The sequence below is a fragment of the Sturnira hondurensis genome, unplaced genomic scaffold (assembly GCF_014824575.4).
Source record: "Sturnira hondurensis isolate 20B ecotype Veracruz unplaced genomic scaffold, ASM1482457v3 Scaffold0005220, whole genome shotgun sequence".
Lineage (NCBI taxonomy): Eukaryota > Metazoa > Chordata > Mammalia > Chiroptera > Phyllostomidae > Sturnira > Sturnira hondurensis.
In genome coordinates this window covers 3,443,106-3,468,847 of record NW_028077851.1, presented here as the reverse complement: position 1 = coordinate 3,468,847, position 25,742 = coordinate 3,443,106, and the positions used below count along the sequence as shown (strand labels likewise).

General features: G+C 38.9%; 1 protein-coding gene across 1 annotated transcript; it reads right to left on the bottom strand.

The window, feature by feature from the left end:
- Positions 1-4,958: 4,958 nt before the first annotated feature.
- EIF1AX (eukaryotic translation initiation factor 1A X-linked) lies at positions 4,959-24,124 on the bottom strand. The gene is made up of 7 exons (XM_037046248.1): positions 23,858-24,124; positions 17,057-17,140; positions 14,614-14,717; positions 13,252-13,302; positions 10,750-10,831; positions 8,739-8,830; positions 4,959-6,008 (listed from the first exon to the last, which is right to left on the bottom strand). Exons 1-7 carry the CDS (start codon positions 23,871-23,873, stop codon positions 6,003-6,005), a joined length of 435 nt encoding a protein of 144 aa, XP_036902143.1. The 5' UTR covers positions 23,874-24,124; the 3' UTR covers positions 4,959-6,002.
- Between the last annotated feature and the right edge of the window lie 1,618 nt (positions 24,125-25,742).

The window sequence follows — 25,742 nt, the reverse complement described above, 5'->3', positions numbered from 1 at the left end:
AAAATCTTTAAAAAAAATTAAGAAAAACTTCAAAGTTTAAAAAAAACAAAACAACATATATTGTGAAGATATGCATGACTTTAATTTACATAAATGATATTGCACAAGTTATGATTGTTTTTCCTTGCAGCTGTATACAAATGTATTGAAGAGATAAGCCATTCATAGTGGTTTACGCTTCTGAAAATCGCGTATCAAATACTTACCCATCTATTGGGGTTTTCGTCTTTCTCTCTTGATTTCCAGTATTCTAGATAATTCTTTGTTTAAAAAGGTTGTGACTATTTTAGTCAACTTTTTCTAAGATTAGTAAACCTTAATTATTCTAAAAGTAACCTATTTACAAGCTTCTTTTATAGAAACAATCTCAAATTTACATAAAAGTTTCATTAAGTGTACAAAACACACTCATATATCCTTTACTCGGGTTCACCTATCATTACCATTCTACCCCATTTATTTAATCATTTGTACTTCAATTTTATCAATTGTTTTGAAAGTTGCAGGAGTATATGTTTGGCGCTTAGCCCCTACATATTTCAATGTTTCCTAAGAATAAGGATATTCTTTTGCACAACCACATTATCAACTTCAGTAAGTAGAACAGTTACAATTTTATTAAGTGGCTTTCTCCATGGTAGAAGTATTATTTTTCTTTCAATTTATAGGGAGGCCCTTTAAGCCATGCAAATACCCTACTCCTTGTTAAAACTTCCCCCTAGATTCAGCATCTATTACTAGTTCTTCTTTGATCCACTCTTTCTCATAGTCACAAAATAAAATCAATTTTCCCTCTCATGGTGTATGCTTTGAGAGATTTTTTTCAAAATGCAGATATAAAAGGTCAAATTGTGGGACGCTGACTGCAGCTCTTAAATTCCAGTGAAGTTGTGAGTCAAGGGGTCAACTCAAACTACAATACCAGGGAGTTGTACAATAGAAGGAAATCTGCAGATCAAAGAGGGCTTGTTTAGCATTCATTTCCCCAGCACCAAGAGTACTTCCCTCCATTCCAGATGTACCTTAAGTCTAAAGCAATCTATTTCCTGTATATGGTGTGACTGAGACCCCTATTTACTTTTCTCTGTAAAGTGGTTTTCCCAGTACCATCTATTATCTTTTCCCCAGTGATTCTGAAACAAACCATTTTTATCTTCTATCACACCCCCATATATTGTGTAATATAAAATAAGGCCCACTGCCCTGGCTAGCATAGCTCAGTGGATTGAGTGCGGGCCTGTGAACCAGAGGATCACAGTTAGATTCCCAGCCAGGGCACATGCCTGGGTTGCAGGCCAGTTCCCTGCAGGCCAACTCCCAGCAGGGGATGCACGAAAAGCAACCATACATTGATGTTTCTCTCCCTCTCTCCTTCCCCTCTAAAAGATAAATAAATAAATAAAATATTTTAAAAAAAATAAAATAAAATAAGGCCCACTGAAATGTGATCTTGGCAATGTGAAAACACTCTGGACAATTAACATTAGAAAAATGTCACCTTCACCACAGGTGTGTTAACAAATTACTCACCCAGAAAACACAACTCTGTATTTGAAGTCTCATTGGATTCATCCAATCAAATAACCAAAACACAAAAATAAAAACAGTTGAGTAAATATTTCTCTCATACATCACAGGTAATTTTTTTAAAAACAAGATTTTCAGCCCTGGCTAGTGTGGCTCAGTGGATTTAGTGCTGGCCCGAGAGCCCAAAGGTCACTGGTTTGATTCCTGGTCTGGGGACATGCCTGGGTTGCAGGCCAGGTCCCCGGTTAGGGGTGTGCAAGGAACAACCAGTTGATGTATCTCTTGCACTCTGATGTTTCTCTCCCTCTCTTGAAATAAATAAAATCTTTTTTTTTAAAAATATTTTATTTTTATTTATTTTTTAGAGAGAGGTGATGGGAAGGAGAAAGAGTAGGAGAGAAACATCAATGTGTGGTTGCCACTCATGTGTCCCCTGCTGGGATCTGGCCTGCAACCCAGGCATGTGCCCTGACTGGGAATCAAACCGGTGACCCTTTGCTTCACAGGCCCGTGCTCAATCCACTGAGCTACACCATCCAGGGCAAAATAAATAAAATCTTTAAAAATAAGTAATAAATAAAATCTTCAGGGAAGAATCATGAATAAAAGTTTTAAGTAGTGAAATGTCATAAAGCTTGAAAAGAATCAGTTGCATACAGTGTTCCAAGTTATTTTATATTTTATTTTCTAATTTGCAATTATTTTGCATGTTTTTACATAATTCCACATGAAAACGGAAACCTCCAAATCAGTCCGTTCTAATTAGCTCTCATGACTCTAAAAGGATGTAAAAGAACTCATTAAAGACTGAAGAATGAAATATGACCAGAGCTATCACTATTAATAATTATAAACTTTCTCTAAAGAAATATAGAGCAGTTAGTACTTTGCAAAACACCTTAAACAATTTAAAGGCTTTCATCTGTTAGTCTTACAATGAATGAAACAAGTACGGTAGCAATTATTTTAAATAGTGTCAACATGAATATACAAATATATACTGTATGTTTTTCTTTCATCATACAAACCAAAGACTACACATAAAAGAAATGATAGAGAATATAAAAAACGTGCATATCAATCCTGGATACTGAGTGAAAAGCGGTGACCAGTGCTCTAAGTGCATTACATGTATGAACAAATACTTGTTAATCCCCAACAATTCTGTGATTCTGCAGGCACTGTTCTCATCACCCCAGTTACAGGCCGGGAGCCTAAAGCTTAGACAAGCTGGAAATACAAGTGGTCACCTGCAGGTAAAGGGAAGAGTGGGTTTTGGGACACAGGCCACCTGACCCCAGGGCCCATGCTCTCCACTCTCTGCCCCATTGCCTCCTCAGTACCTGGCAGCTGGGGGGAAGAGTGGACACAGTCCAATACTCTCTCCAAATTCCTTGGTTCTCTACACCCGAGAGGCTAGTGCCTTCTTATACTTATATTAGGATAATTCAGATTGTGTACTTTTCTGCATAGAAAGAAAAAAAAGGATAAAAACGATGGCAGTTTAAGGTAAATCAAAAACACAAACTGGCGTGTGAAAGTTCATGGGAGTCCAAACAACAGAAATGAAATTTCCCCTTGTGAAGCAGGATAAAGATCTAAACATCACATACCAATACAGTTCTTTTATCTTTATGACAGCCAGGTAATAAAGAACCTTACTTTCATTCTGATACTTTAACAGTCAAGCCACAGTTAATACTGAATGTTGTTAAATCTGCACATAATACAAATAAAGTATAAATCCAGCTAGGTATTTTATTTGAAACATGCTTTTACCTAATGGATTACTTGGTTTGCTCTTTAGTCAATACTGACAGCATCCTATAATTTAATATTTACATATTATAGGTGAAACTAAGTTAAACAAGTCACAAAGAGTTTTGTAAGCAACCATATTTATAGCCACTATACCACAGATGCAGTGAGTTAACCAATGGCCATTCCTTAATACAAGAATTTTCATCATGCATAGTAAGAGGCGGTCCCTTTAAGAGGCTGGATGTTCAAGAAAGATTCAACAGTCAAATAAATCTTGGCAAGACTTTTTACACTTGGTTTGATTATTTAGCCAACTTAGTGATACATGTTTATACCCTAACTGGAAGTGGAATTAACACTACATGAAAAAAGCAAGCCTATGAAATTCATTAGTAATTAACTATTACACCTCTTAGTAGTAAGAACTATTATCCATGGATTTCAAACATTTTATTTTCTCACAGCATACTTTATAGCTTTGTATTTTAGGAACCAGAGTATAACCCCCCCCCAAATTCCCAAACCCCCCAAAACAAAAAAGAAATTTCCTTAAGGACCACTTCTATTCCTCATTTGAAATATAATCAAATCAATGAACAGTATTATTCCCACATTAAAGACTTAGTAAAATAATTCCAAGTAGTGCTGCATATGAGCCACAACTTTGCCTCAACTATTTTAGTAATTATTATTTCTCATTTTCCAGGATGCAACAGCACTACATCGAGCTGTTACTACCAAGGCAAGAAAAACAATTGCTTGCAAACATGTGAAGATTTGGGGCTATTGTAATTTTTAAAGAATCTTTAGATAAACCATATTTATTATAGGAGTTAGGTAGAAAAACTAGTATTTGAGTTGCACTACCCCTACCATGAACTGTATCCCAGGCAAAGAGTTAACTATTGACAATTCTTAGAGGCTGGTTTCTTGTAAATATTAAAAACTAGCCCATGGGCTCACATACATCCCACCTAGGTAAGCATTCAGTAACACCAAATAAGAAACATGAACCGCAACTGTTCACTCTTAATTTCTATCCTTTGATTTAAAAAATGTTTTATAGGCCCTGGCTGGGGTGGCTCAGTAGTTTGAGCCCAAGCCTGCAAACCAAAGGGTCACTGGTTCAATTCTCAGTCAGGGCACATGCCTGGGTTACAGGCCAGGTCCCCAGTGGGGGATGTATAAGAGGCGACCACACACTGGTGTTTCTCTCCCTCCCTTCCCCTCTCTAAAAAATACATAAATAAAATCTTTAAAATGTTTTATAGAACCTCAGATTTTGCCCTTAGGAAATTATACTAAGCATGGAATGAGATGTTTTCTTAGAAGCCACGTGAAAGTTTATTCCCCTTTAGGTTACTTTTCACCACAGCCAAGTTCTCTGAAGACCAGCAGAATAAAATCTTCACATGCCACATGATAAGATCTCTTCTTTTAAAGTTGCATACGATTTCAATGTGACTAGTGAGGTCTAACTAGTCCAGCCCTTGATTTCATTTTACTAGTGTTGATAAAAAACAAAGAAACAAACAACTAAATAAGGGTGAATCTAAATTCTCAGTAGCATATAAACCAAACAAACAAAAAACCCAAACACACAAACAAACCCCCCCCCCCAAACAAAAAACTGAACACACGAGAAAATATATCCTAAACACAAAGTAAGGTATAATATAGTTTGCAACATGACATTGTCTTTATTATATTTCTCCACTGTAGCTCTTCCATTTAGAAATGGGAGATCATCTTTTCATTAAATTGTTATTCCCTCCTCTTTCCCCAGCTTTGGGATAGTTTGAAAAACATTCAACTTATACAAGTTGTTATGGAATTAATTTTCATTTATACAGCATTCAAAATTGTAGCTCACATGATATTACTTCTGAAATAAAATGACACAATGTAATCCTTTTGTTCTGCAAAAATATTCCACATACATGCACATAATCAAAACAATCTTCCTGATTCAGAAATTTCCTATGCACAGTAAGTTAATAAAAGAAGTTGACAACTATATCAGTATTTCTGATGTTAAGATAACTGGGTGCCACCTAGTGTTCAATTTCTGCAACTACTGACTTTACAAATAAAAAGTGCTCTTAAAACCCAGGTTCTAAAATCTGCATCTTGGGATGTTTTTTTGTTGATGTTTATAGTGGCAAAATAAGATCATGAAAAGATATGTAATATCAAAATCAGTATAAAAATAGTCACATGATACTTAAATATGAAAAAGACATAATCATTCGACTTCAAATTCAGATTTCTGCTCCCTTAAATTTTATCAGAACCGCAAAAGGAACATGTAGGTAACTGAAATATACAGAAAGTTCACTGTATAGTCAGCAGGCCAGTCAAAAGCAGGGCTTAACCATAATCCACAAGTATAGGGCAAATGGTTTATTCAAAACATCCATTTACTTACTGAAGTGGTCGAAGTAGGAAAGGTAATTAATTTTTTTCTCTTTTTAAAAATAATAGATGTGCTCTTTTACCCATAAGCTCCATTACACCAAAGAACAAAGTGGGCTTAAAATTTATTTTAATCCAGCACTACCAGTTTTTAAAGAAATACCTTAGAAACAAATCTCTGCTTTAACAAACTGTACTCAAACTAAAGATAATTTTAATCTTCTTTAACAGGCCACAGCCAAAATCCAAATTGTTGATCAATCCTCAGAGAAGTTGGAATGTAAAATGTCGAGGTCAATTTAGATCTGAAAGGGAAAAGAACATCAAATCAAATGAAAAACAAACTCTTATACTGCAGCAGCCTATCACATAAGGGAGACCCCCTCCCCCTAGGTTATCTGGGAAACAAACCCAGTTTGAAGAGAGATTTCTGTATACCATGTTTTTCTCAATTCTCATCTGCTGCCAGTAAATCTTCACAACCTCCAGCAGAATGTTAAACATTATACTGAATACCCTTACTAAAGTTTAGTGTCATCTTCTGGGGGTGAGAACAGACATGGGGGAACATTAATTTCTTTAAGAAAGAACCACGTGTGATACTGACCAAATTCTCCTTCCAGGCAACCTGGCTAGAGGAATGGAGGCTAGAATACCTATAAACCATCTACAGAAATGTCTTGAAGAAGTAGTTAAGTTTCTCAGGTGATAAAGCCACCCTTACAAATGTTCAATAACTCCAATTCCCTCAATAACTACTGTCTTTATCACTGTTACCCCACTAGACTGCTGTGCCCTGTTCTGAGGAAATACTGGCAAAGACGCAGAAATTTTCTTCTTAGAAAATCTTTCCCCTGGCTAGATCCTCGACCTCTCACCCCTGTATGTGGTTTCCTATTCAGGTGTGTTCTCTAGTTAGGCTCTTAATCTCTGAAGAAGCCAGCTGTCCAAATGATTGGATCATACCTTACTCTACAACACAGTAGCTCCATGTCAGGTTCTTGTCAGAAAACATAATAGATAAATCTACTGTCAAAGTATAATTAACAGTTTAGTTTCAAGAACCTTGTGGCTCAGGGTCTGCAAAAGCAGCAACATTAAAAAGAATAGCCCTAGTTGTTATAGCTCAGTGGATTGAGCTCTGGCCTGTGTATCAAAGGGTTGCCGGTTTGATTCCCAATCAGGGCATGTGCCTGGGCTGCGGGCCAGGTCCCCAGTAAAGGACATGTGAGAGGTAACCACACATGTCTCTCCCTCCCTTCCCTTCTCTCTAGAAACAAATCAAGAAATCTTAAAATAAGAGAATGACGTACAAAGCATTAGAGTAGTACTATATGTTTAACAATTCATAAATGTGCGTGTCCTAATAGTTTGAAGATGTATCAAAATGTAAGATGGATTGATGCATAAATAAAGGTACAGATAGATACATGACAAATCAAGTATAGGAAAAAGATAATTGGAGAATCTCAGGGGTAGGTATCACTTGGGGTGCCTAATGCAGCCCAAGACCAGTCTGCGTATTCCTGAAAAGCTCTGGTAATTCTGTTGCACAGTTTGGTGAGAACAACTGCTCTAGGTACCCGAAAATTTCCTCTTTGAAGTAAACAAACATTAGCATTAATTTTAGACTGATATGTACAGGTGGTTTCTGAATTACATTCTTCTTTACAGGAGGCTGAAGAGCCCATACCAAAGTATGAGTAATTTATAATACCACCCCAATTATTAAATAAATTTATATTGCCCAAAACAAAGTTTGAATTTCACTTAAATATGGTTAAGAGCAGAATGGCAATGAGATGTTTGTTTTTGTGAGCATCACTGCTTTGCTGCTAAAAAAATTTAACAAAAAAATAAACATTTTCTCAAAATACACACATCAACTCCAAAGAGTTTGCACAGCCCTGGCTGGTGTAGCTCAGTGGATTGAGTGTGGGCCTGCGAACCACACGATCGCAGTTCGATTCCCAGTCAGGGCACATGCCTGGGTTGCAGGTCAGTTCCCAGCAGGGGACTCATGAGAGGCAACCATACATTGATATTTCTCTCCTTCTCTCCTTCCCTTCCCTCTAAAAATAAATAAATAAATAAAATATTTTTTTTAAATTTAAAAAAGAAAAAAGATTTTGCACAATAGTGCACTTTCAGCAGATAAAAATCACATAATGGTAAAAAGACCTTGATTTCAACAAAGCTTTTAATGTATGTTGTAATTTCAAAGCTTTTCTTAAAAGATTTTATTCATTTATTTTTAAAGACAGGGGAAGGGAAGGAGAAAGAGAGGGAGAGAAACATCAGTGTGTGGTTGCCTCTCATGTGGCCCCCAATAGGGACCTGGCCTGCAACCCAGGCATGTGCCCCGAGAGGGAACCAAACTGGCGACCCTTTGGTTAGCAGCCTTGCGCTCAACCCGCTGAGCTACATCAGCCAGGTATTCAAAGCTTCTTATCAAGCTGGTTCACGTGTTTCTTCTTTTAACATACAAGTGTTTCAACTGAGAGAAAGCATGTGTCTGTGGTATTTTCTTACAACTAAAGTTTTTAATAGCTATCGCTTTAGACACATTTAAAAAAGATTTTATTTACTTATTTTTAGAGAGAGGGGAAGGTAGGGGGAAAAGTAAAGGAGAGAAACATTGATTGGTTGTCTCTCATATGCGCCCTGACCTAGAACTGAACCTGTAACTCAGGAATGTGCCCTGACCACGAATCTGACCAGCGACCTTTCACTTTGCAGTATGACACCCAACCGAGTCACAAAGGTCAGGGCTCTTCAGACACTCTTAATTAAACAATGTATGCCTCCAATGCCTAGCATTTATATTATCAAAGCAAAGACTGATCTTTCTAGGAAGAAATGCTGAAAATAGATGAATTCTCATAGTATAAACAGTCTGACTGTCTACTGAGTATTTATACACTTATTTAAATGTTCAACATTCTTAGATTAAAGGAAGTTAGGGAGTAAAGAGCTGGTTTCTCTATGGATAATTCATAAACAAATGTTGAAAAATGCAAGGTGCATGTACTTACATCATCAATGTCTTCATCGTCATCTCCAATGTCATCAAACTGGATTTCATCGTCATCGCCAGGACCAAATGTATCAGTTTCATTGATTTTAGCTGAAGAAATAATAACAAATATACTCGTTTAACATAACCAAGATGTTATTAGAATAAATAATTGCTCACTAAAACAAGTGGTCTGATATCAAATGTTGAAGTATAAAAGGAGACTCTTACAACACAAACTTCTAATTTTATTAAATCTAAGTTTTATTATCAGAAAGATCCTAACTTCAACCTAACAATTCTACTATATAGAACAGTATTTCAAACAACAAAACTTCTAACAAAGTGACTGCTAAGTCAGGATGAAATATACCTGTGTTAAAATTTTCATTTGTCTGTAAAGGTATTTTTAGTAAGGCAGTCTCTAATTACATAAATTCCGAAGCCATTACGACTCCCAGCTGTGCTTTAACGAAGGTTCAAGCACACACCAACAACTCACCAATCATCAGATTCATCAGTCAGAAAGATTTGGTCAAATCATGCTATCCCTAAGCAATGAAAATGAACCACAAAGTGCTAGTCCTAGTCCCAGATATATTAGCACTTACTAGACTGGAAATGCCAGATAACTGATTTCGGCAGCATTTTCACGGTCTCCAATTTATTACAAAAATAATAGAGTGATATATTTCTTTTCCTTTTTCATTTTCTATTTTAGGGTATGCTTTGAAAGGTACATAGCATTAATAGAGTAGCAGTACTTGTTTAAAAAGTCATAATTGGGTGTATTATTTTTTAAACAGTTTTACTGATTGATTTTAGAGAGAGAAACATCAATTTGTTGTTCCACTTATTTATGCATTCATTGGTTACTTCTTTAAAAAAGATTTTTTTAAAGCCCTGGCTGGTGTGGCTCAGTGGACTGAGTGCTAGCCTGTGAACCAGAGGGTCGCTGGTTTGATTCCCGGTCAGGGCACATGCCTGGGTTGTGTGCCAGCTCTCTAGTAGGGGCTGTGCAAGAGGCAACCACACACTGATGTTTCTCTCCCTTTCTCCTGTAGAACCTTTAAATTTTTATTTTTTATTTTAGTGAGAGGAGAAGGGAGATAGACAAACATTGATTGGTTGCCTTCCAACTGGGGACCAAACCTGCAACCTGGACACATGCCCTGACCAGGAATGGACCCGGTGACTTTCTGCTTTGTAGGACAATGCCCAAGCAGCTAGGTCCCACAGGGTGGAGCCATCTGTTGCTTCCTGTATGTGCCCTAACCTGGGATCCATCTTGCAACCTCGGTGAATAGGGGCAATGCTCTAACCAACTGAACTATTCATCCCAGGAATACATGTATGTATCCTAATGTTTTGGAGATGCAACAAAATATAAAGTATAATATAAAAGTCACATTATTTTCATGATAACATGCAACAGAGTTTGCCCCAAAGTTAACAACTACCAGGTGAAAAATGCAGGCCTACAAAATAGTATGCAAAGTGTATTTCTCCTTTGATTAAAGGGACTTATTTTTGCTTTACTTAAGTTCTTTGCATTAAGTACACATAACTTTTGTACTGGGAGAGGAAACAACGAATACTGGCTTTAAAAAAATCCTGTAGGATACTATGATACTAAGGTAAGATGAAGATTGACTTTTTAATAAAAATCGACAATAATACCTAATTACTATATTTGTTTCACACTTAAAGTAGAGGAACACTTGACAGTCTCTTTGACAAAGGAATTTTCAAAGAAATATTGCAACACAACTTTTTCTTTGACTGCTATTATGCAGAAGCCCAGGGTTTATAAAACATAACGTCTCATGAAATGTGTATTTATTGGAAACAGAATCCCAGTTATTGTCTTAAGGCATCTAGTGCAGGTATCTAGTATAGGCAGACTTAAATAAAATCATGTAAGCACAAAAGTGAATATGCAAAATCCACAAAACTCTACTGAAATTCATTCATCTTAATACCACCAGGTAATAGCATCATGACAGGCTCTATAGTAACTCAGATATTACCATGCTCCGGAAGCTCGCCATACGCCTTCAAACTTCTCGCTTCATCTGCATTGTATTTTAAAATTACATCAGCTTTATTGTCCTTGAGAAGAGAAAATAACTTTTAGATTTAATTATGGCATAATATTAAGTTTTCTCCCACACTCTGAAAAACATCCTTGGGTTTAATCCAGTATTAAGCTTGCATGCATAAATGAATAATGATAAATAAGCTTAGGGAAAATATTCACAAGTTTCACTTTAATAAGAGCAAAACTGTGCAGACCTTATGTCGTAAATTACTCACCTTTATCCTTTGATTAGAAGTCTTTTGAAATACAGAAACTTTGGGGACCATAATTTACAGGTAATTAAAAAATTGAAACTGGGCCCTGGCAGGCATGGCTCAGCAGATTGAGTGCTTGTGCGCCTGCCTGCAAACCAAGGGGTTGCCGGTTTGATTCCTGGTTGGGGCACCTGCCTGAGTTTGCGGGCCGGGTTCCCACTTGGGGGTATGTGAAAGACAACCATACATTGATGTTTCTCTTCCTTTCTTTCTCCCTCCTTTCCCTACTCTCTAAAAATAAATAAACTCAAAACCAAACGAGACTGGTATACTGACCTAAGGAAACTAATAATACATGTTCCCACACACCACTGGTTCTTAGGGTAGAACTGATCAGAATATCCAATGGAACTTTCATACCTCCTGTAAATTAGTAGATGTGAAGCCATGAATTTTTATTTTAAAAAGCTTTTTGAGTGTTTCGGCTGCACAGGTTCCGCTGAAAACTACTGCTTTAAAAGTCAGACTTCCCCATTTGAAAAAAAATGTGACTCGGTGAGGAAAAAAGGGTTGAAGGTGATTGTTTCGAAGGCAACAAAAACGATCACAGTGATGCAAGGGCAGTGAGACTCAGACCTGCAGTTCATAAACTGTAATGTGCCTAGAAACCCAGGGGAGCTCATTAAAATGCATATTCTGATTCAGGAGGCTTGGGGTAGGGTTCAAGGAGCTGCATTTCTAACAAGTTCCCAAAACTTACTGGTCCCTGGACCACCTCTTTAAGTGGCAGAGGCAGAGAAGGATCATGAGAAATTAAGAATCAAAAAACATTGGTCCTAGCTGCCATTTTCTATTCAGGATGTTATACCTTTCAGAACATTGGTTTCCTATCTGTCAAACAGGGAACTAATTATTCTCCCTACTTTGGGGATCAAAAGAAGAAAATGGACATTAAAGTGATATGAATTTAAAGCAGGCTTTCTCAACTTCACCACTACTATTTTGGGCTGGGCGACTCTTTGTTGTAGAGACTGTCCATCATACTGTTAAGATATTTAGCAGCATCCCTGGTCTCTATCCACTAGACGCCAGCAGCACTGTCCCCCTCCCTCAGTTTTAACAACCAGAAATGTCTAAAGACACTGCCAAATGGCCACTGGACATTATTTAAAAAAAAAAATCACCCATAGTTGAGAACTACTAATTGCAAGTAAAGATTTTGATTCTTTTATTCTGGAATATATATATATATAGTTAAAAAATTAAGTTATGACCAAGGTTATAAAAACAGAAACATTTTATCACTCACAATGTGATTTAACATATGGTGGTGAGTTCCAACAGGAAGAACCAAATGGATTTCACAGACCCACAATGGGTATCTTCAGGCTGAGATCAAGATGGGCAAGTACCATTTTCTTACCTAAGTACTCATCTAAATTTACTGCAATAAATTGCAGTAATACTGCAATTACCTGTGTCCTTGTCTTATTCTCCCCAGCACTAGGCTGTAAGCATGTTGTGGGATGGGAGCACGAATCATTTAGCTGTAGCCACATGGATAATGGTTTCCAGATTTTGATTTCAAGACATATACATATATTTTTAAAAACTGGGGTTGGAGGGGCAATACAAGAGGATTTTAATTTTGCCAACTAAGAACACTAACAAAACTGGCCCTGGCTGGTGTAGCTCAGTGGATTGAGCACAGGCCTGCGAACCACACGATCGCGGTTCGATTCCCAGTCAGGGCACATGCCTGGCTTGCAGGCCAGTTCCCAGCAGGGGACTCACGAGAAGCAACCATACATTGATATTTCTCTCCTTCTCTCCTTCCCTTCCCCTCTAAAGATAAATAAATAAAATATAAAAAAAAAGAACACTAACAAAACTACTATTATACACTATCGCTTATTTCAAAAAGGAAAACTTTAACTATCAAAAAAGGAAGAAGAACCATTTGGCTTCATTAAAAATGTACATGGCCTGTATTTCTTCTACAGTGAAAATACGAACCCCACAGACTGGCATTTGGGGTACCCGGGGTACTTCCAAAGTGATGAGCATATTCTAGCACATGCCCAGGCTATAAATAACTAGCCCTTACAAAATATTTGCTGATTCAGTGGTAAAGGGCATACTGGGCTGGGACTGGTCAAATACGGTTATGGCTCATGTTCCTAACATTAATGATCACAATCAAACAAGTGAACAATAAAAAGTTTATTTTACTTTACCTGGTAATCTCGCAGACCAACCAGTATTATATCTGACGTATTTATCCAAACCTATAAAAGAAATAAAAATAAAGAATCAAGAGCAACACTTACTCAGCACTTCCATAAAATGCTAATCTTCCAACTACGGGCCAAGTATGTATTATTTAGAATTGTATTTGTTTTTTCGGGGGGAAAACTCCAAAATAAAATCTATAGCAAGTAGCTATGCCTGTTTAAACTTTTCTGTAATTTGGGATATTAAAACAATATTCTAACTTAACTATTTGGCAGTTTACTAAGTCCAGAGAAATGATGATTAGTTTAAAAATTAAGGGAATTTTTTCATAGTGAACCACTCTAAGTGGTTAGTTATCCATTCATTACATATTAAGAATATAAAATTAGAAATGTGGCCCTGGCCAGGTGACTCAGCTGGTTGTAGCATTGTCCTGTACGCCAAAAGGTCACAGGTTCGATTCCCAGTCAGGGTACATACCTAGGTTGTGGGTTCAATCCCTAGTCCGGGTACATATGATTGATGTTTCCCTCCCTCCCTCCCTCCTTTTCTCTAACCAAGAAAAACATATCCTCAGGTGACGATTAAAAAAAGTTTAGAAATGTAGCCTCATCTCCCTCCTTCCCTTCTATTTCCCCTACCCCTTTACTTTGATAATGTAAGAATTAATAAATCAGTAACATTTATTAAAAATTATAAAATCAGCCCTGGCTGGTGTAGCTCAGTGGATTGAGCGCAGACCTGCAAACTAAAGCATTCCGGGTTTGATTCCCAGTCAGGGCACATGCCTGGGTCGCTGGCCAGTTCCCAGTAGGGGGTGTGCTAGAGGCACCCACACATCGATGTTTCACTCCCTCTCTTTCTCCCTCCCTTCCTCATCTCTCTAAAATAAATAATAAAATCTTTAAAAAATCAGACTTGGAGGCACTCTTAACCAATCTAATAAATCTTCCTGAATACCTACTAATGACTAATGGGAAATTAGTCATTACTTTCCAAGGCAGCCCATCTGTGATCACAAAATTCAGGAAACTTAACATTAATATAACCCTTATTAAGCCCCCCAGCCTCTTTTTCCTCTTTCCCGACACTAACAATGTATTAAAAGCCAGCCCATTTGCTTTGCAGAGTCCCTCAATTGGGATTTGCTGATTCTTTCCTCATGATTAGATTCAAGTTAAACATTTTTGGCAGGAATATAGCATAGGTGATGCAGATGAGTCTTTAGGTGGAATTTGTAAATCACTGTTCTACTAAACCCTTTTGGGAACTTATGAGGCCCTTGGCACGTACAAACTATACAGCCATTTTCCCCTCCCGTAATGACAATTTTGTATTCAACTAAAACAAATCCCCATACCTACCTTTTTTCTCAATTTCCCTCTAATGTGACACAGCCTCTTTACACCATCGAAACACATTGCTTCTAAGCGCCCGTTTCCCAACATTTTGATTACTTGAGCATATTCTGGGGGAGGGAAAAGAATAGAATATAAGATAACATTAAACTTTTGATAAAAGCAACTTAGCAGTCTCCACTAAACTAAGTATAGGTGTACGACTTGGGAATAAATATACGCCAGTACAAAAAAATACATGGGAATGATAAACCCCAAGCTAGATAATGGCAGGACCACGACCAAGACGCTGACAAGCCGTCTCTCTGCTATCAGAAATGTTTTAATTATGAATTCACTTTGATTAAATAGACTGACTGCTGTCTTCATGACTATTTGCTTTACTTTCAGACATCAAGGTGGTTTATCCCAAACTGTACACGCTACACCTCCTCCTTCTTTCATATTTGAAGCCTTTCCCAATTTTGGACTTCCTTTCCCTTAGAACCTTTAGAGCCTAATCCCAACACAACACTTAGTACATCTGGCAAATAAAAGTAGCTTAAATGTTAACCATGTCTTTGTTAAGTAGAGTATCTTAGTGATTATTCTACAGTTTTTGTAAAACCAAAGATGTTATGAAGCAAAACACCAAACTCTTAATTAAAATCTTTCCAAAAAGGTACCCAGGAAGCCACCTGGTTTCACTGACATCTGAAAAACCAAGATTATTTATGAGCATTAGCTTTGCACACAGGCCTCTTTCATCATTAAATGACAGAGGACACGGGAGGCGGGGAGATGTTGTGGGCAGGGGTCACACACATCACTTCAGAACCTTTAGCTTACTTAAGTTGTACATCAGACTAACCCCCAAAGAGGATATCCAAATATTGATAAATACAGAGATGTAATTGTGAAAATCTCAACTGTGAGGTTGACACGTGGAAGTAAGTCACACCACATGCAGTGAACCTAGCACCTCAACATGGCCAGTCAATTCAAAGACTGCCTCTCTTCCAAAATGATGGTCAAAATGAAGTCAACTGCTAACAGGGGCTAGAATGACCTAAGGCAGGGGTGTCAAACTCATTTTCACCGGGGCAGTATCAGCTTCATAGTTGCCTTCGAAGGGCCAAATGTAATTTCAACTCCTTAACAGTTAAGGAGTAGTTACATTTATACAGTCCTAAAATTATTTCAGCTCTTTGAAGGCAACCGCAAGGCTGATGTGGCCTCCTGTGAAAATGAGTTCCACACCCCTGGCCTAAGGCTTACAGGCCTTTTTGTTTGTTACTTTAAAAAGTAACAAACACATACTATGTAGTGTTTTAAAAAGTAACAAACAAAGAGGCCTATAAGCTGGAAAACATGTTTCATTTTTGTATGGCATGAATAAATCACCAAAATTCTATAAAAAGACAATTTGTAACTCAGTGGATTGAGTGCGGGCCTGCGAACCACACGATCGTGGTTCGATTCCCAGTCAGGGCACATGCCTGGGTTGCAGGCCAGTTCCCAGCAGGGGACACACCAGGGGCAACCATACATTGGTATTTCTCTGTCTCTCCTTCCTTTCCCCTCTAGAAATAAATAAATAAAATCTTTAAAAAAAAGTTCTGGGGAAAAAAACTGCTGGAAATTATTTGAATAACTGGGAATTTTTGAATATGGGCCATATACTAGATGTATAATATACTCAAACTGACCTGAGTGTTGTTTTAGTTATGTAAGAGGTTATAGCTATTCTTAAGAGACATATGATGAAGTAGTAAGGGAAAAGTATTATGATATCCAAAGCTATCAAATGGTTCAGAAAACACATACACACACACACACACACGCACGCACACTTACACAAAAGATAATTTAAAGGAAGTTCATTGTACTAAATACTGCAACTTACTTGAAGGTTTAAAATGACTAAAATAAAAACACCAAGAAACTAGTATTACGTATTTTGGTCTGAAACTTACAAAGTCTTCATCGGTTTGAAAAGGTAAGTCAAATGTTCAGTTTCATTTTATTACATTTTATGAAAATTGTATGCTAAGGGCACTGGATAAGCGAGGGAAAGGCTTCTTCAGATTCATTCTTCAAGTATCCATGGTCTACTGCACGTACTATGTAGTGCTATTCACTATCCAACAGGTCTAGTAAACTGTGGATTGTCAACCATCACTTTTGAGGCTTAATTCCCTCTCAACTGTATAATTCATTCTTAGAAACGAGTGTTCACACAAAACAATAAAATCTTCACATTTACAGACATGCCAAGTATACCAAGCAATGACTAACAAAAGAAAGGCTCTGGAGAAGTGTGAGGATGAGAAATGGAGAAGAGCAAAAGGGACGTGTGACTCACTGCTCTGGATTATGACTGGTACCTCTCTCCTGATTACAAACTGAATTTCCGCATTTATAAAACAAAACTATTACTAAAAGAAGCCCATGTTATGTGAACGCTTACCTTGTCCATCTTCTTTGAATACCAGTTCTCTTTTTTCAGATTCATTCTCATTCTTACCCCTACGTCTATTTTTACCTCCTTTACCTAATGGTTTTAAAGAAAGAAAAAGACATTATCTGCAAAACAGTGGGAAAAGAAATTAAATTAAGGCTTATGAAAAGCTTTTTTAAAAAGTCACATTAAACTATTAACCTAAGTTAGTCACAGTCATATTAAATTTACAACCTCCAATCATATTAAATATGTACATATCACCATTCCCGTACTCTTCTTAGAAATTCCTTTCTGACATAAAATATTTGTCAGATATTTGACATAAAATACAAACAAACCAAAGCAGGTATTATATAAAAGTACAGAGAGCCCTTTCTGAGGACATCTGCAATCTATGATTGCATTGCCATGGATCGTAAAGATGATGACCACCTGGTTGACTACACTGCTCAGCAAAACCCTCCTACAGTGGCTCACATGAGACAAAGTGGGAGATATAATGGATCCTTTTAAAAAGATTTATTTATTCATTTTTAGAGAGGGGAAAGGAGGGAGAAAGAGAGGGAGAGAAGCATCAGTGTGTGGTTGCCCCTCACGCAAACCAGGCATATGCCCTGACTGGGAATTGAACCATCGACCCTTTGGTTCACAGGCTGGTGCTCAATCCACTGAGCCACACCAGCCAGGCTTGTCTTCATAAATTTTATAAAAATGCCTTGTCTCTGTTGCACCTAACCTCCTCACCCAATGAAAGGTATAGGAGATGACTAAAAAGAAAACAAAGAAAAGGTAAAGCTGTAGTTACTGGAATGGGATATACTGATTTTGTGGTGGTGGAGAAAGAGCAACAAGTCTGGCAATTTTAAGTTGAATTTTAACCTACTGCTGTAGTATACATTAAGTAAGACATCGGAAGCTAAAAAAGAAGGTGCTAACTGCCTAAACTTGAAAGTAACTAAAGTGTTCTTCACAAGGTAAAGAAATTGTGGTAGTTCCATACAATGAATATTATTTGGCCATAGTAATAAGAAATGAACTACCAAGGCCCTGAAAGACATGGAGGAACCACAACTGTATATTGCTAAGGGAAAAGAACCCACTCTGTAAAGCCTAAATAGTATGACTGTAACATTTTGGAAGAGGCAAAACTATAGAGACAGTAAAAATATTAGTAGCTGCAAAGAGTTGGGGGAGGAGGAGGAAGGACAGCTGGAATAGGTGGAACACGGGGGGCTTTCAGGGCAATGACACCATTATTCTGTATGACACTGTAATGGTAGATATGTCACTATACATTTGTCAAAGCCTATACAAATGCACAACATAAAGTATGAACCTTAACGTAAGCTATGACTTAAGTTAATAATAATGCATCTAGATTGGCTCATGCAAGATGTTAATAGAGAAAACTGCTGGGGGAGGGGGAGTACATGGGAACTTTGTACTTTCTGCTTCATTTTCATTTTTTAAAAGCTTTTATTTATGTACCCCTAGGAGAGAGGAACGAAGGGAGAGAGAGAGATCAATGTGTGAGAGATACACCAATCGCTTGCCTCTCACACACTCCCCAGCTGGGGACCTGGCCCACAACCCAGGCATGTGCCCTGACTGGGAAGTGAACCGGTTACCTTTCAGTTTGCAGGCCAGCATTCAATCCACTGAGCCACACTAGCCGCTCTATTTTCTATAAATATGAAACTGCTCTAAAAGATAAAAGTCTATTAAAAAAACAATAAAAAGCAAGGAAAAATAGGGATGCAATCATCAAAATCCAAATTGTGGGGGTAATTCTACAAGATAGTCTGTTTTCACACTGACTGGTGTGGTTCAGCGGGTTGAACTCTAGCCTGTGGAACTGAGAGGTGGCCAGCTGATTCCTAGTCAAGGCTATGCCTGGGTTACAGGCCAGGCTCCCTGTTGCGGGACAGAGTGTGAGAAGCAATGGATGGATTGATGCTTCTCACCCATAGCGATGTTCCTCCCCCCTCTCGATCTCTCTCCCTCCTTCCCTTCTCTCTAAAAAATCAATAAAACCTTAAAAAAGAAAAGACGATCTGTTTTCTTCAACAGACACTTTATGAAAAGAAAAGAGAAGAGAAGAAAGGAAAAGAAAAGAGAAGAAAAAAGAAAAGACAAACGGATGGGGAACCTATGGATTAACACATACTTAAAAGACATACCAACCAATGGCACCCTGTAGACCATCTCTGGATCCTGATTTGGTGTGGATGGTGCAAGTTTAGCCATGAACTGATGGTGCCTGGGGCCAGGACATGAGTACATGAAAGTTCCTTAAACTAGTCAACTTTTGTATATATTCAAAATTCTTCCTATTATGAGCTTAAAAATAAATAGAGCATAGTGAAGAACATAAAGCCACCGTTAATGTAAAAATTTCATATTCATGTCTGCTTATATATACATAAAGTATCTCTGGAAGGGCATATACAAAAAAGATAATGCCTGTGAGAAACAACTAGTTGGCAATGGGACACATTTGGGAAGAGAGATTTCATTTTTAATACGTTTTGAAATTTGACTCATGAATATATTTACTATTCCAAAAATTTTAGTAGGAAAACACTTCAACAAAAACCAGAGCTGTGACATGACCCTCTGGATGGGAAAACTGGTGGGAAGGTCACTTATTACACGTAAAATGAAGCACGCCGAGTTTAGTCATGAGAGGAAAGGAAGGCAACCAAGACATCCTTCAGTAAGTGAATGGAGAAACTGTGGTATGGCCATGCAATGGAATATTATTCAGAGGAATAAGAAGAGGAGTATTTCTGAGAAGGAAACAGAGAGAATTGTGATCAGATACTGAGGGAAGGAGGAGTAAAAGATACTTGCGAGTTTTCACAAAAACCCTTCAGGATCTCTTCCAGCCTCTGTAAAATGAGGGAGTTGGAACAGAAGACCAAGATACCTACTATTTATGATTCTAGAACTCCCCGAGCTACTGTTGTCCTTCAAAATCTGTCATCCTCCACCTCATGCATTTTTCATATTTTCAGTAACAATACTGCTAATCATTTCTCAACTCCCCCTTTTCTGACACCTTTTAAAGTTGTCACTTGCATCATCCTTGACCTTTCACCCCCCCATTATGCCCATCCCACTGGAGCTTCAGCAAGTCCAAATACCTACCTTCTCCTCACCCACTCTCTCCGAAAATTTATTTTTCTCTCACCTGTCACTTCTGTGCTGATCAATTTTACATATCAGACCCCCTATTTCAACTAAGCCTCGGTCTCCTATTTCTAAAGCTCAATTTTATTCAAAACTCCGTGTACTTTCTTTTACACATCTGGTTCTCAGTCCGCATGCTTGTTTCTGTCAGGGGTTCCATAACTATCTTAAAGGATTTTAAGTCTCTCAGCCCGTAAACATGACATCAACCTATCTCTCAATACTTCTCTTCTATCACCTTATGCTTCAATCCCAGTAAACTACTCACCGTTTTAGTAACTTGCCCCTAACCAGTCTGCCTATGAGATAGGTACTAATTTATCTTTATTTTACAAGATAATGCCCTTCGAAAGGTTAAGTGCATTATCCTTTGCACTTAATAGTAAGTACATTATTAAGTGGTACAGCTGAGGCTATACCATGTGACCTGAGATCTGGGATTATGAAACCCCAGTGACTATTCTCTTAACCAACATGCAATGCCACCCATTTACTTGTCACAATCACCTCATGAGGTAATAAGTCATTTACTCCTGGTTTACCAGTGAGTTCATCCAAGTTCAGAGAAGTAACCGGTATACCATTAGTCAGTGAGTGTGGGTGATGATATTCAAACCTGACCTTCTTTTGTTCTTGGCCTCCACATTACGGTATCTTTGCACAGCATTTTGTTCCAATTCCAAAACCTACGACACATTGGCAGCCATTTCTGAAAATGACTATAAGTGGTAGTGACACTAAGGGACATATACGTAGAGTGTGAAAGCAACAAAAAGTTCATAGCCCAAACAGAACCAAGAATGTGCACCTGGCCACCATAAAGACACACTTTGCCCTGGCTGGTGTGGCTCAGTGGATTGCGCAAGGGCCGCTGTGAAACCAAGGGTCTCCAATTTGATTCCCAGCCAGGGCAGGTCCCCAGTGGGGGCCGCGCAAGAGGCAACCACACACTGATGTTTCTCTCCCCCTCTTTCTCCTTCCCTTCCTCTCTCTCTACAACTAACAGATAAAATTTAAAAAAAAAAAAAAAAAAAAGGACACAACTTCTTGCATCAAGCACACTTACCCTTGGTGCAGTCTCACAATGTTCTGTGCAGTTGTTAGGTGGGTCTCTAGAATTTCCTGACCCACCCAGAGTCCTTAGAATTCAGTATTTGAGGCATTCTTAGGGCATACCAAAACTAATTTCCTAGGAAGAGAAAAGTAGCTTCTGCTTCAAGCCATTAATCATGCCAGATCTTCAAACTAGAGTGAGCACTCCACTGGGGCAAGAATCAAATTTGTTTGCTGAGTTATATACGTGACCTGGCAATTCTTCAAATAAAGCAGTCAAGAGTAGTCCATATATTCCTAAAGGAATGGTGATTTTAAAATCCAAGGTAGTAACATCCTCAAAATGTGGGAGCACCTTATCCTACATGCTCTTCTGGATGGGCCAAAGGATACCTTTTCTGTGGTTAATAAGTTAACAGAATCTAGAGGAAATAAGCTAACAATCAGTCCAAAGCTGAAGTCTTCTGACACACAGCCATGGTAATTTATATCCTTACTTGTATAACCATCATCAAGATTATATTCATTCACAGGGTTTCTGGCTTTTCCAATGAAGAAAACGGACACATTTATTTCTACACTAAACCTCATCGCATAAAATGCAGGGGTCTTGAAAAGTACCAGTCTTCTAAGTAAGAGAACAAGTCAGATAACTGTTTTTACATACCCAGGAACAATAAATACTAAGTTCAGAATGGTGGTTACCTTCAGAAAAAAGGAAGTGGATTGGGGAGGGAGACAGAGGGCTTAGCTGAATCTGTGTTGTAATTCTCAAGTTCAGAGTAATAGATTCCCAGGTATATACTGCATTATCTATAATTTTTACACACCTCAAATGTTACTTATAAAAGTGATTCATCTTGTTAATTTACTAGAAATAACCACACCCTTATCACCCCCCTCTCTATCTCATTGCCATGTAATGGAATGCCCTTTAAAAGAGGTTAGTGAACTAGATGTGATTTAAAGCCTAAGTCCTGTCCCCTTGGAACCAAAGGGGAACCTATTATTCACCTGAGTGTGGACTCAACAGAAGGGGGTGACTTAAACCAACAAATATTTATTGAGCATCTACTAAGTGTCAAGTGCCAGCAATCCAATGTGATTAAGATAGGTACTATTTTACTGCTCTGTAAGCTTACAGTCTAGTGAAGGAATTGGACATCTTGTGCTATGCGTAAAAGTGATACTAAGATACTCACCAAAGTGACTGAGTTTACCATCTTGGAATGAATAAAGGTTTATATAGGTTACAAGAAAACTATGACTTTTAAGATCCTATTGTAACACCCCACCTTTCCCAGAATAATTAGCAGCAAAATCCTGGCTACTAAATGGGCCTACAAGTTAGATTTCTAAGGGCAATAAGGTAGGGTGCACTGAAGGAACTGCACTAAATTTTGCCCAGAACAGTAACAAAATATCCTGAGGGATAAAATGAGTAGTGACAGCTACAGAGGAAATGAGGAAGAATCCCTGGAGCCAGCTGTGAAGGAGAAAAGAGAACAGAAGTAGGCCAGGTTTTTGGGGGGAGGTGGTGAGGCAGTCTCAGGATGAATAATGAAAGGAAACTTCTGGTGGGTTCTGAAAGATGCTCCTCTCCTGTCAGAAAGTTTTCCCAGTTTCTACTTGTGCAATTTCCTTTGAGAAATTATAAGGATGCTTAAAAAGCAGAAACACTCTTAAGTCTAAAAGAGGGAGAATTTCTTTAGTACTGTTTTGCTTTCACCTGGATTAGGCTATTTTGAAAATTTCAAAATAAGCTTATCCTCAAGTCTGATAATTTGTGAATGTTTAACTTCAGAATGGAGGGGACTAAAAGGTCTTTACTCCCAGCACTATGTATGTGTGTGTATGTGCGTGCATATATGTATATGTGTGTGTGCATGCGCGCGCGCGCACACACACACACACACACACACACACTCGTGCGCGACCTGAAACAAAAGTGGAGAACTCCGCTACATATGAAACAAGTGTTCTGGGAGGAAAAAAGTTAAACCCCGTAAAGGGATAGGGAAAGGCAAATCTCTATAAATGAACCTCAGAAATGTATCCAGTTTTGCCCATTATTTACATGAAGAGCAGTCTCAACAATATTCAACAACTGTCCATCAAGAAACCCATGCAGGAGTACCTGATGGTGGTCGCTAAAGCAAGCATCACCCCCTAGAAGTTAAGAACTGCTTCCAGTGTTTAACTCCCCTTACCGGGGAAAGCCCAAGGACGTGCATTTGCGAAGCCCCGGCTGCCCAGGGGAGGTTTCCCCGCAAGTTCCCATTGCACCTCGGTCACTGTGGCGCGAATCAGGACCAAAACCCCCACATTCTCCCGCAGAAGGCCCTACAAAAATGGCGTCGGCTCCACCCCAATGTGACCAAACTGGAAGACAGGAGTAACTTCCCAGCTCCATTCCCGAGCCCTGAATCGAGTCCGGACCGCCCAGCCGCCTACAAGCAGGGTGGAGAAGATCACCGCGGCCTGGGCTATCCTGAAGCACCAGGCAGCGCCGGGAGATAGGGGAGAGTGAAGTCTTGGTCCTGGGGTCCAGGCGGCAATTACCTTTATTCTTGGGCATGGCGGTGACAACGGCCTGGTGGCTTTTCTGACTCCTATGCCGGCGATGGCTGCGGCGGCGGCGGCGGCGGCGGCGATGGCAGCGGTGACTCCTCCAAAGGGCGCGAGAGAGAAGGCGTGGAGCCGCGCGGTACAAAACAGGCGCAAGAGGCCGGCTCGCGTGCGCTGGAGAGCCTCGCTACCGAGCCCTTCCGAGAACAGCCGGCTACCACGCTCGGCCGCAGCAAATGGCGTCGCGTCTGCTTGCGTCGCTTCTCCCCGCCTTCCGACGCCGCCTGGGCCCGCCCCCCCGCTCCCCCCCCCCCCGCTCCCCGCCCCACTGGTCTTTTTGCGCAGGCGTGGCCCACTGACTGGTTAAAGCAGAAGTACTAGCGTTCCCAAAGCGGTCACTAGAGGGGGCCGGGCCCTTTGCTGTGAGGAGGCAGAGTCGCGGAGACATTGGGCAGGGCCCGGGAGTCCAAGTAAAAGGCAGATTCACGTAGGACTGGCGGATGGCTGATACCAGACTTCTGCTGCTTTGCGAGGAACCTGCCTCTCGAGTTTGAGCAGCTGACTCATAAGCTGTAATCCCACGTTTTTTAATGGGGCCCTTTCACCCAACCTACTAGGTTGGGAATCCGAGGGGAACAGCAAGGCTTTCCTGCCATCCATTACCGAAGCATGATATCTGCACGACCCTTGTACTTTGTCTGTAGTATCTGTCTTCTCTACCTCACTGTACGCCTTATTAGGCTGAGACCCCATCTGTTACTATTACCTGCACTTAACAGAATATCTGACACACACTAGGTGCTCATTACAAACGAAGGAAGAAAGGGAGGGAGACCTAAATTCAGTGTTGTGGGCTGAATTGTGTCCTAACATTCATGTGTTAAATTCCTAACCCCTAATTCCTCAGAATGTGACTGTACTTGGAGATAGGGGTTTTGTAGAGTTGCCACCTTGATCTTGAACTAAGTATGTCCAGACTCCAGAACTATGACAAATTTGTCAGTCTGTTATTTTGCTGTGGCAGCCATAGCAAACTAATACGCCATCATAATATATAACTACTAAAAATGTCTACTGGGAAGGAAAGGGATAACTGCAGGCCTATAACCCATTTCTTTTTTTTTTTTTAACAGCAATCAGTGAGCTCAAACTTCCTTTTAACCGTGCTAGATATTTACTAGTAGAAATGTCAAGTCCTTATCTCTAAAATGCTTTTAGCAAGATGCACTTAATTTATAGATAGCTTATTATAAAGCCTGGAGTTTATGGACTTGTGAGGTGTAGCTGACTAGAGAATGGGGGATCATCATTTAAATTGTGTAATTAATATGGCATAAAAAGGGGATGTTGCAAAACCAAATGACTCCCTTTGTTTAAACAATGTCCCCGCATACATCACTCAGGAGGAAACTTGTCCTTTAATTTTGAATCAATCCACAATGTACCACAGTGAGGGAGAAAAAGGTTGTCTTGGAGGTAAATCTGGTAAACTTGGACTTCTCCAAGAAAAACTTCTCATCTGTGCCTGGGGATTATCCTGTATCCTTTGAATAACTTAATCAAGTTTGGTATTGGGTAAGATCTCTGACTGATGTGACTCTGATTTGACAAACTCTTTAGGCTAACCAAAACTTTGTATAGAAAAATTAGTTTGTACTTATTAACTCAGAAACATTATTCCTGTTTTAAGTTCTACCAATTCAATTTGATACATTTATACTTTGGATAGAATTTGATAATATGAAGGATTAATCATCATGTAATCAAAATAACCTGGCAAAGAAACATACATGCATTTATTTGAAACTTTATTATATAAATTTTCATTTCTTTTAAAGATTACAAAACCTGTTCTGTGACAGGAATACAAGCAATATTG

What these genes read in the sequence shown, in the direction of transcription:
- EIF1AX (XM_037046248.1), bottom strand. An exon ending in ATTCAAAGAAGATGGACAAG is followed by an intron (nt 14,718 to 17,056) that starts GTAAGCGTTCAC and finishes TCCCTCCCCCAG; the next exon opens with AATATGCTCAAGTAATCAAA. An exon ending in TTGGTCTGCGAGATTACCAG is followed by an intron (nt 10,832 to 13,251) that starts GTAAAGTAAAAT and finishes TCTCTTCTCAAG; the next exon opens with GACAATAAAGCTGATGTAAT.